Genomic DNA, 12,896 nt, shown 5'->3' on the forward strand with positions numbered 1-12,896 from the left:
TAAAAGGAGATGGTTGACGAATGAGATTTTAGAAAAGAAGATGTTGATGTGTTAAATTAAGGTACAGAAGGACAATAATTTTTGTAAACAACATAAATAATAGGCTGTAAAATTGATCTAATAAAGTAAAAAAATATTCCACCTCAAATTGTTTTTAAAATTTTAATATTAGGATAACTTTTTACACCGGTACACTCCTAATGAATTGAACATCCAATCATTGTTAACTGTGCATGAGTAAATCAAATGAAAAAAAATAATCATCCAATTAAAAATAATTAACATAATCTGTATATCTATTGAATTGAACATCGGACATATCCATATACTTTTCCAAGTATTTATTATGATTCTTAGATTTTTGTCGTGTTGGATGAGCACTCTCATGTCTTGGCCCCTCTCCCCTCGTTTGTTTCTCTTTTCTCCTCTTCTTTTTTCCCATAAAAAGGCCTTCCCGATTACTGAGCAGTCAGCAGAGAGTACCCCCTATTTGCCATTATACAAACCTTGCTTGCTACATACATCATGAGCTATAGGAACCCTCCCACTATCTTTGGTAATTATTCCACATACATGCACCACACCACAGGCTCAGGATATAATTTTAATAATTTCTATTTCATGGTGCACTTTTTCAGGTGAAATATGTTGGGAGTGACTGCTACTTTCTATCCAAAGAAGCTAATCATTTTAAGATTTGGGCCTAAAGAGATTATCAGGCTTGCTTTGCTTTCTATATATCACGGATGCGGACCTTTTAATTTTGTTCTCCCTTTTCTCATCCCTAAGCTTCTGATCTGTTTAATATGTATGTATAGTATTATGTCATTGGGTGAATGAAACTACCTCTTCTGCGTGCTATATATTAGTCCATCATCAATTTCTGTAATATTTATAGACAGCTTTATTTAGTATTTTTTGTGTTATATCTCTCATCCGTTGTCCCAAAATTGCACTGTGCATCAGAACACAAATCAGTTTTTGCATGCTTACAATGTTAAGTATTCTACTTATTCAAGGCTCCTCATAAATTCACCTGTTGCAACCTAGGCATCCGCACACCTACACATAGAAATAGAAAAATATATGAATCAATTTCTAATAGTTAATATTAGCTAATTTTTTATTATAAAATTATTTTTTATTTTTATTTTTAAAGAATTTCGAATTTATTAATTTAAAAATTTAAAAATTAATATTAATTGAAAAAATTAATTATCTAATTAGACTCCTATACACATATTATAGCTAGATCAAAGCTAGATCAAAGGAGAGAAATAGCGGATTTAAATCAATGTACATTTAGGCCTAGTTTGAATAAGTCCATAAGTAATTTTTTTTAATTATGAAAATATATAGAATTAATGCTTAGCACAATTTTTAAAATTAATTTGTAATTTTTTAAAAAAGTTATTTAAGTGCTTATGGAGAAGTTAAAAAAATGACTTCTCTTATAATAAAATTTTTTTTATCACTCTTCTTTTAAAATAAGTACTTTAGAACTAAAAAATCAAATACAAAATAACTTATTTATAAGCTATTTTTAATATAAGTATTTATTATTTAAAGTCTTTTTTTCAAAAGGAGCATAATTAAATTTTTTACCCAAATTAAACTTTAATATGTCAGAAGTAATTTATTGATTTCTATCCTATTATTTAAAATATTTAGCTAAACAGAAATAATATGTTTTAGAATAGAACAACAAGATTTATAGACATTATTGACAAAGACTTTTAATAATTATAAGGGTAAATATTCTATTCAATTTTGATCTATTTTCTATGACACACACCACACTTTAATTATTCTTAAATTTTAATTAGGCCCATTTTTTAAAGAAAAATGGACAAATCTATCCCTACTATCAAATGACAAACGATTGTCTACTGTCAGATAATAATACTAACTCCAAATGGTTGCAGGATTAAAAATCCCGCTTTCTTTTTTTTTCTTCTCCTTCTTCTCCTTTCCTTCTTCTTTTTCCACCAAACCCCCCCCATTTTCAAGATGTTGGAACTCCATTTGGTGCAAGATTCTCTACTGAAGAAGGTTTTAGAAGCAATCAATTAGGGAGCTCATGAACGATGCGAACTTCGATTCCTTCGCGACTGGGTTCTCATTCCAGGCCATAGACTCAATCAATGTTGCTCTCGTGACACTCCTATTGCGGTCCGAAGGTGGTGCGACTGCAACATCTCGATAAGAATGAACCTCAACAATATGGCCAGATGCTATGGTTCGCCAGAAATGATGATATCATCACCGTCAAGGGCGATGACAGCAACGACACTATCACTTTTATGTTTGAGAGTCCAAGTACTATTCATTTTCTCAAGAAATATTGATTTCAATTTTTATTTTAATTTTGTTCGATTATATCTAGGATTTTAGATTTCTATAGTTCATTTTTCTATTTTTGTTTAATTTTTTAGTTACTAAATTTGATATGGTACAGTATTATTCTAATTCTTTTTAGAATTTTTTTTTGCTAAAAAACTGTATTGAAAAAAAAAAGACATGTTACATTGTTATTTTTGTGTTTGAAAGTTTACTATTTTGCAAGGAGGCATGATCTTAATTCTGTAGTTGATATGAGTTTAATTGTTAATAAATTAGTACAAATTTTAGTGTTTGGTGTTTAGATTTCTTGGATTGTAAAAATTTATATGCAAGAATTTGGCTTTAGTGTTTTTTAATCAAGATAATGTTCAATTGTGTTTTGTTTATATGTTGAAATTTTCTGTTTATGTAGTGCATTTGTTAAGAGTTTTAAGGCGGAAGAAGAGGAGAAGGAGAAGGAGGAGAAGGAAGAAGAACAAGAAAGGTAGAAAGGAAATTTTTAGTCCTGCAATCATTTGGAGTTGATATTTAGCACTGTTACCTAACACATCAACAGGTAATTATTTGTCATCCGGTAGTAAAGGTCGATTTGTCCATTTTTCTTAATGCATGAGGGCCTGATTGAGGTTTAAGGATGATTAAGGTGCACTATATCTTACGCAAAAAATATCAAGAGTCAGATAAGATATTTACCCTAATTATAAAGAATAGAGCGGTGTTTAATTTTTATTATTTAATTTTTTATTACATATTTTTATATGTTTTAGTTTAGGATAAGTATTAAATTGGTTCCCTATATTTGAGTCTAATTCTATTTTAGTTTCTAAGGTTTAAAGTGTCCTATTTGAATCCAAAAAAATTTCATTTAACTTCAACGTAGTCCTGCCGTAAAATTAATGTTAAATAATTAACGTCACCATTTCTACCAAACCTTAATGTCCTTTCTTGAAGAAAAAGTACAAATTCGAGGAGAATATGATCAGTAGCGGATGCATCATCGTGAACCACTGGTCTTGGTTCAAGCACATGGAGAACATTGTCGAGAATTCGCTTTCTGCGGAGAAGTTTGCTAGCGGCGACGAGAACAAGGCCATCGTCACCTCTACCATGAGGAATTCTCCTCGACAACGGAAGAGTTTGGTTATATAAATTTTGCATATATGAAAATTGAGTTTCGTTAATTATTTAACATTAACTTTAAAGTAGGACTACATTGAAATTAAATAATTTTTTTATAGATTCAAATAAGACATTTTAAATGTTAATGATCCAAACATAAAATATCAGTTTAATACTTTATCCTTTATTTTATTGTATTGAGTTTTATTTTTATTTTTTTTTTAAAAAAAGCATATATCTTGATTACTAGAAGAATTATAATAGATGATATGATTGAAGATTTATCAAAGTAAACCATGTGCGTTTGTGTTTTAATTTCTACTATAAAGTCACTTGAATTTATTTAGGAGTAGTGAAGGATTTGCATAATATGTGTGAGGCAGTATAATCTTCAGTTTAAATGTCATTGTTCAATGCAACCAAAAAAGGCAAAAAAAAAAAAAAATCTGACCTACAACACCAACCAAAACATTTAAGAGTTGAAGAATAATGAATTCAAACTAAACTAACTATGCACCTCTTAATTTTTATGAGTCTGTCTAGATTAGAAAAATATCCAAAAGCCTGTAGAGGTTATGAATGTGGAAGGTGTGGATTCAAAGTCGAAGGAAGGTGCGGTGGTGATGTGATGGTGAATTAGGGATGATGGTTCAGGAAATTAGGAATAAAAAGAAATGTATGAAGATGATGAGGATGTGGGAGTTAGTGATGATGTTATGTGATATTAGTTGTGTTACATTAACAGTTCAATTATTAATTTACGTTAGAAATAAGTTAGGAGACTAATATATCACCTAAAAGTCAATCTAAAAAATCAAATTAATGCAATTAAAATTTTGAGTCAAATTGATATACTAGTTAAATTTAAAAAACTACTCTGAAAATTTAGTCTTCAAACTAAGCTTCGTTTTCTTGAGGTTTGTTTCAGGTGTGTTGTTAGAGCAAGACATTCTCGAGGTCTCTAAATATATATTGATGAACTTCATGTCGGTAGCCTGTTATAGTTACAAGGCACTTACATATATTGATTAGTACGGTATTTGATGTGTAACTGTAAATGTTTCTACTCTCCTGATACGTTTTGAATTCAAGAAAACCTTGACCAATGACCAAAGAATTGTTATGTAATTATGATAGACTAGCTAGACGACAAATTGACCCAAATTGACATCACAATCCCTTTCTTTTTCGTGTATATGTACTATTTCATTAGATTTGTTTTTGGTCCCTTAGAACATCCACGGCGGACACAATAATAACTAATATTTTGTTTTTTTCTGTAAATATCTGGATAAATGTTACTCACAGGACCTAAAAATTAATTGAGTTTAGTTAACAAGTATTTATAGAACACAAATTAAAATTATTATTAATAAAGATTTTTAAATATTTTATTTTGATAGATGTATAAAATTAGATTAAAAATCAAACTTTACATAATCGTTTTTATAATTTTTTATTAGTAACTTTAATATATACTTTTAGAATGAATATTAAAAAAAAAAATTTAAACGATTCCTGACAATTATTTGAAAAGACAACGAAATTTTTAACAAAAAAAATATTCTTTTCGGTTTTTGAACTTTACTTTGATGGAATTGATTAGCTCCTGCCTCCTATGCCAGTATTTTTTTTTATTACAGGAGCTAATTAGTCCCATAAAAATAAAGATCAGAAACTGAATTAAGTATTTTTTTTGTTTGAAAATCTCGTAATCCCTTCAAAATAATTATCAGGAGTTAGGTTAGATATTCACTCATTAATTAAACTCTTAAAATTAAAATCCTTCCAATTATTAATAAATAGGCGCAGTAAAATAATCACTGCACTACACCTTATACTTTAATTTGTACTTGTAATTTATTGGAGTGCTTTATGTTGAAGAAATTTTTTTCCGATAGGTTTTATTTTTTATTGGTCAAATGTTACACCTATGCTTTATACATCTACATAACATACTCACACACATTATATAAGTACTGTGGATTTTTTAAACAACATCCAGCTTTAACTGAAATTTGAATCCGAATGCAACTTACAAAAGACATATAGATTAATAGATACATCATGTGTGTTAGGCCTTTTTACTTTTCCGATAGGTTTATGTTAAAGAAAAATGAAACAAGAACAAAGCCAAGATAAAATATCCAAAACAGGACGCAAAATTTGTGGCGAAAGTTATAGCAAGATGTTGATATTATTGATAACTTGATGAGAGCAAGGTGCAACCTACTTGAACAGTACTTTCCTTTTGTAAGTTAGAAGAGTTATTTTTTATAGAATAATATTACATATTTAAATTTTTTTATTAATTAAATTAAATTAAGTTTGTTTAATATAAAAAGATTTAATTATAATTAATATTATTTTAATTTTTGTTATTTAATTTATAAAAAAATTTAAATATGTAGCTTTAATTTTTTTTATATATTTGAAAATCCAATTAGGATTCGGATAAGGATGAAATGTTGCACTTATGATCTACCTGTCTGTTTTCGATTTAAAGAAAGAATGAATCTCCTCAGATAATTTGTGCTTCTTGCCCCATCCAAGAAAACATTGAACAGCATCATTCTTGCTATGCACTTTGTACACTAACCAAAGAAATACAGCAATATCTACCGCAAAATAAAAAATTAGTGATGTCACATCTAGTGAATATAAGTATATAACTAAATCTTTTTTCATTAAGGCTGCGTTTGATCTTACAATAGAATAACTTACAGACAACAAAACATAAAGATAAAGATATATAAATTAATGTTTTTATTTTATTTTATTTGATAATAATTAAATTTAATATAAGAAAAACATATTATCTAAGTTTATTTTAGTCTTATTTTTTTATACAAAAAATAAAAAAGTATATATTGATAAAAAATATAATTATAAAAAATTAATAAAAAAAATAAAAAATATAAAAATAAGTTATATTCTTTTATAATATTTGTATTTAAAAAAATACAAAATATATTAATTTATTATCTCAAAATATAATGTATATATTTATATCTTATTTATCAAATATAATTTTATATTTCTTTATATCTATTTTAATATCTTGTATGGCTGTATTATTTATTTATAAACAAACAGACCGTGCCTTAATACAATTGATAATTCTTCAAACTTTATTCATGTAATTCAAAAGTATTATTGACACACTAACAATTAGCACTAAATTATACCTATTGCGAACGTATATATATCCATGTGTTATTTTACACATTTTTAATATATATTTTATATAAATAATTAATTTAATAGTTGAGTTTTGAGCTATAGGTAAAATAATTATTTTAAAAACATATTATATTCGTAGCATATTTTTGTCTAGAGTTATATTTAAAGAAAAATCATTTGTACTTTTATCTTATTATGCCAATTATAAATTTTATGTATACTAATGCTATATGAATTAAAACTTAAATCTTTATGCTTTTGTCATCTTACCATTATCACACTATTAATACTAGCTAGAACAATAACTCACCAACGGATGAGTATCTATGCTGGACAATCTCTATATCTCAATACGTCCTATTTTTATTACCAAGCTTTATAAGGAGTAGTTTTTTTTATGTCCTCCTACAATAACCCGGACGAATGTAATATTTTAAAAAAAAAGGGGTAGCAAACCGATAAAAATTTGTTCAACTGATCCTTTTGATTCGCTAAAAAAATGTTGGATTACAAAATTGAATCTATTTTTTAAAAAAAAGTTTATCTAACTTCCTACTTAACTCGCGAGTACTAGCGGGACGGGACAGGCAATCTCGCCAAGTGTCTGATTCTTTTTTATTTATTTTAAAATTTGAAAAAATTAAAAGAAAGGAATAAGTGTAGTTAATTGTGAAAGAAGGATGACCGACATGTTAAAGTAAGTGAAATTGACAGGGGCTGCTGCTCATATTTCGGCTATGGAGTATGGACACATTTGGCTCATTATTGCAATTTGCAAGGCATAATCAACTACCACCACAAACCCCAAACTATTCTAAAGAGGAATAATTTAGCGAACAAATTTTAATTAGAATTGAAAAAATGGGCCAAATTCATCGGACCAGCTGTTTATTCATTTAAATGGGTAAATTTTGTCCTCAAAATTAAATTTGTTTAAATTTCGGGTTAAATAGGCTGAACCTGATTAACAAAAAAAATGACGAATTAAATGGATGACTCGTTTAATTATTTTTAAATTTTAAAAAAAATAGTACTTTTAATCGATATTTTCTTCGATTTGATTCAAAAATTCGACCAATCAACTAAAAAATATTATTTTTTAAATTTTTGACCTAAGAATAATATTTTTTGTCAAAATATATTTTAAAAAATAAAATAAAAAGATAAACGGACTGACCCGTTTAACCCACGAACTGACCATAAGCGGTCCGGATTGAAAAATTATAGTCCGCGAATAAAACGGACTTAAACGGTCCAACCCATTTAACCCACATGTTTAATTAACGGGTCGGACTTAAATGAACCAGACTAACCCGTTTGACCGCGCTAATTTCAATACCCCTAATCACATATTTTTTTGGTGACTCCCTAATCACGAGCTAAGCCTCAGAGTGGTCCCTGAAGTTACACTCGTGCTTCATAGTAGTCCCTAAAATTATTAATTACCCAAATTGGTACCTGAAGTTAAACGTCGGGACTCAGTGTTGTCCTTCCAGCACATTTCCTCCAGGTGGCGTCATCGGAAAGCTGATGTGGCTAATTTGGTGACACGCGGGCAAGGCTAAAACGACGTAGTTTTGTTGGTGGCGCGTAAATGGCCGAAAACGACGTCGTTTCACTCCAAAAGTTGGTTTTGAAGACTCCCCCATCAAACGTTAACGTAACGCATTGTCTTCCCTCCCTCAAAATACAACACAAACCCCTGCTCCCCTTTACTCGTCAATGGCGGTGGTTGAATTGTGGTAACTGTTGCGATTTTTGTGGAGCACGACTGCTATATAGGATCAGATATCATCATCTGCCTCAAACGAAGACTGTATCGAAGGCCCGTCTCTCTGAAAAAGGTAAGGAAAAAAGGAAAAATATAATGTGATATAAGGAATGCTCTGTTTTTTGTTAAGGTTGTTAGTTTAATCTCTTCAGTAGTTAGAAACGATTTTTTGGAGTGTTATCTGTGGGTATGCATGTTTGTGTTTCGCAATATTTAGCTAGGGTTTGATCGTAACTAGTTTTCAGAGTGGTTAGGCTAATGAAGGTGTTGACTGTATGAGGGCTGTTTGTCATGGGAAAATGCTATTTCTTATCTATTATGCTTTGCTGCATTTACAGTTAATGTGGTTTCCAACTTGTTAATATGGTTGAAGATGATGAGGTTGATCATGAAATTTTGTTTCTAAATTGCAGATGGGAGATCCTTGGATTACCATCATATTTCACCATGGAGGTTTATTCGTCACAGAGCGTGATGGAACTGTGAATTACAGTGGTGGACAGATTTTTGAGTTGTCGAGAGTTGACGTAGACACTGTGGATGTATTTTTTATCCGAGACTACTATAAGACACTTGGGTATGACAATGTGACTCACTGTTGGTGGCTGGTGCCTAATAGGCCATTGCAAAGAGGGCTTAGAGCTTTGACACATGACAAAGAGCTCATGGAGATGTGTTATGCTGCTCAGACCAACAAGAGAGTTGTCCATGTGTATTATGAACATGGGGTCTCTAAACCTGTGTTTGATGAGAAAACAGGACTAGCATCATCCAAAGGCAAGGAGTTGATAGTGCTACCAGACCCTATTCCACATACATACCCCAGCATCAATGTGACAGCCAATACAATTTCCACCACATCACCACCAATTCCAACCTCAGAAGCAATGAACACCACAATTCCTACTCCAACAACAATCCCCCCAACTATGCCTACTGGTAAAGGTATTTCAGGACCAAAGCATAAGAGTCACACTACTGCAACTTCTGTTAGTTATTCCAAATCACCACCCAAAGAAATGGCAGCACCCACAGCTGCTGCTCCCAGTGTTAAGCCCACCCCACCACCAAAAACAATGGCCAAACCCACAGTTGCCACTACTTCTAAGCCCAACCCACGACCAAAAAGACTGGGCCAGTCCACTGCTGCTCCTACTACGAAGCCCAACCCACCACCAAAGTCAACGGCCCAGCCCACTTCAAAACCTGTAACAAGATCAACATCACAAAAATCAAGGAGGTCTGATATACCAAAGAAAGGCCCTCAGAAAGTAAAGAATGCAGCATTACATGCTAGGAGGCCTTTAACAAGATTAGCTGCAGTTGGAACTTTTGGAAGAGCATCTGTTAAGGGAAAGGATCCTGAGACTATGTTTGTTAGCTTGTCTAGTGAGGAAAAATCTTTAGACTCCCATGACAGTTATGACAGTGTAGAGGACGAACCGTATAGGCCTGCTGCTGATGATGTCTCTAGTGAAGAAGAAGAAGTGATTGGGCAGAGATCAACTGAAAAGAAGAGTGATGCTAAAGAAGTTAATGAAAAGAGTTCAGTTATGCTTGAGGATGATGGGATTGTGTGTGCAGAGTCAGGGTCTGAAGATGATGAATTCTTCTTTGGCCCGATTCCGAAGGTTGGTGAAACGGGAGCATATTATGATGCTCAAGATGGAGCTTATGATGAATCTGATGGTGGAGAGTCTTGACACTCTGAGGAAATGAAGACTCCACCGAACTCTGAGGATGAGTTAGACGAGGTTGAGTCAGATGAGGTGTTTCCGGTATTTAGGGAAGGAGGAAGGTTTGGTGAGTTTAAACTAAAGGTTGGGATGAAATTTAATTCTAAGATGGAATTCAAGGAAGCTGTTCGTGAGTACTGTATCCAGGAGGGAAGGCGTATCTGGTGGAAGAAGAATGACAATTTAAGGATGAGGGCTGTTTGTAAGGGAGAGGAGTGTGGCTGGGTAGTATATGCTTCCATGGACAGTGAGGGTAACTGCTGGCAGATCAAGACATTTATGGACGATCACACTTGTCCTAGAGAGACTAAGAACAAGCTAGCTAACAGGAAGTGGCTGGGTTGCAAACTGGTTAGGAAATCAAGAAAATATCCCAACCTTAGACATTGTGAAGCTGCCCAGTACTTTAAGAGCAAGTGCGACTTGGACCTCAACAAGTCTTCACTGACAAGGGTTCTAGGGGATGCTAGGGCCATAGTTTATGGAGATGCTGCTGCCCAGTATGGTATGGTTAGGGATTACGGGTTGACATTACTGAAAACTAATCCTGGCTCCACTGTGAGTATTGGGGTTACACCTCATTCCAATCCTGATGAAGATCCAACCTTTGATAGGGATGTACATTTGCCTTGATGGGTGTAAAAGAGGGTTCAAGGCTGGCTGCAGACCACTTGTAGGGTTGGATGGAGCATTTCTAAAAACAAAACATGGTGGTCAAATCCTCTCTGCAATTGGTCAAGACGCAAACAATTACATTTATGTGATTGCTTATGCAATAGTGTCCATCGAAAACATGGAGAATTGGCGATGGTTTCTGGAATTGCTGCACGAAGACTTGGGTGACTACAAGCAACATGGTTGGTGTTTTATTTCAGACATGCAAAAGGTATGCATATCTATTGCTAGTTATCCTAATTAACAGTTGTCATTCTTAGATATACCTGCTGCTGAGTAGTGAATAATAGTAGTATAAATTGAATAATTGTTGTATAAATTAAATAATTGTTGAATTGAATATCTGCTGGTTTATAGACACAAATCTGTTTACTTAGATTGAGTAATTGTTATATGCTGCATAGTTGATGGTTGCATTATAGGGGGTAGTATCTGTGTACTCAGCTAAGCTAAGGACTAAGTTGTGTGAATTAAATAATTGTTGAATTGAATATCTGCTGCTTTATAAACACAAATCTGTTTACTTAGATTGAGTAATTGTTGAATGCTGCATAGTTGATGGTTGCATTATAGGGGGTAGTATCTGTGTACTCAGCTAAGCTAAGGACCAAGTTGATGTCACTTACACAACTTTAGGGACCACTATGAGTTCATTAAAATAACATTAGGGACCATTTTGAGGCTCGATTTGAAACTTTGTGACTGGCTTGTTGGATTTGCAGGGTCTAATTCATGCAGTTCAGGATGTGTTCCCAAATGTCCATCACAGATTCTGTGTATGGCATTTATGGAGGAACTTCAACAAACAGTGGAAGGATAATCAGCTTAGAGGTTTGCTTTGGGAGTGTGCAAGGTCTACGACTCAAGAGGGATTTGTGGAAGGGATGAAAAAATTGGAAAAGCTAAATAAGGATGCTTGGAGTTATCTATGCAAATGGCCAAAGAATTCATGGAGCAGGGCATTCTTCAGCATTGCACCAAAAATGGACAATATCTGCAATAATGCATGTGAGGTTTTTAACTCACGGATCAAGGACCCTAGAGCCAAGCCTATTATCACACTGCTGGAGGAGGTCAGGATGTACATCATGAGATCTATAGCCAGGAACAAGGTGAAGTTGAGGAACAATGACGGGATTCTACCTCCAATACAGAGAAGTAGGTTGGAAAAGATAAGAAAGGAATAAAAAAAATGGGTTCCCATGTGGTCTGGTGATGCAGATTACGAAATATTTGAAGTTCATGGGTGGCCTACAAATATGGCTGTGGACTTAGGCAAGAGATCATGCACCTGTGATTTTTGGCAACTAAGTGGTATGAATTTTTATGCATATTTTTTAATTTTTTTTATTTTCGATTTGCAGTTCGAATTATGTTTATGTATGGCTGTGATGTTCTATGTAGGGATGCCATGTGTGCATGCATGTGCCGCTTTGGCCAGGGCTGGTAGAAGGCCAGATGAATTCTGTCATAGCTGGTTGACCATGGAAGCATACAACAACACCTATGGCTTCCATATAAATCCAATTCCTGGCCAAGCACTGTGGGAGAAATCACCTTATAATAGACCTCAAGCACCAAAGTTCAAGAAGAAGCCAAGGCCAATCAAGAAGAAAAGAAGAAAGGATGCTGATGAGGAGCCAATCATGTGATTATATCTGAGACAAGGCACATTATTGGCCGGCAATGGACCATCTAGCCTGTGTATATAAGTATACACAACGAACTTTTTATCTTCATCATCATCATAATAATGAGATTTTTTTATTATTATTCGTTGCCGGATGAAATTTAAATAAGATCTATATTTATATAAAGTTAATGTGTTATTATAACAATATAAAGAAATCTACTACCAGAGATATATAACTTGAATTATGGATGATATTATCATTATATATATATAAAATAAAGAGATGAGATAAATATAATTATAACTAAAAGACATATATTATTATGTAATATTCGAATAAAATTTTTGTTTACTCAATTTGATTTTTTAATTTATTATTTATAATTCACCTTATTAGTTTTTGTCATATTTTTGTCATACAACTATTAATAATATA

At 32.5% G+C, this 12,896-nt stretch overlaps 1 protein-coding gene across 1 annotated transcript; it reads left to right on the forward strand.

Annotated features, from left to right (window-relative positions):
- The first annotated feature begins 10,945 nt into the window (after positions 1-10,945).
- LOC148573419 (uncharacterized) lies at positions 10,946-12,479 on the forward strand. The gene is made up of 4 exons (XM_088505766.1): positions 10,946-11,038; positions 11,550-11,985; positions 12,049-12,141; positions 12,232-12,479. Exons 1-4 carry the CDS (start codon positions 10,946-10,948, stop codon positions 12,477-12,479), a joined length of 870 nt encoding a protein of 289 aa, XP_088361892.1.
- The last annotated feature ends 417 nt before the right edge of the window (positions 12,480-12,896 follow it).

This window comes from Arachis ipaensis, chromosome B2 (genome assembly GCF_059453495.1).
Source record: "Arachis ipaensis isolate K30076 ecotype BB chromosome B2, ASM5945349v1, whole genome shotgun sequence".
NCBI classification, from domain to species: domain Eukaryota; kingdom Viridiplantae; phylum Streptophyta; class Magnoliopsida; order Fabales; family Fabaceae; genus Arachis; species Arachis ipaensis.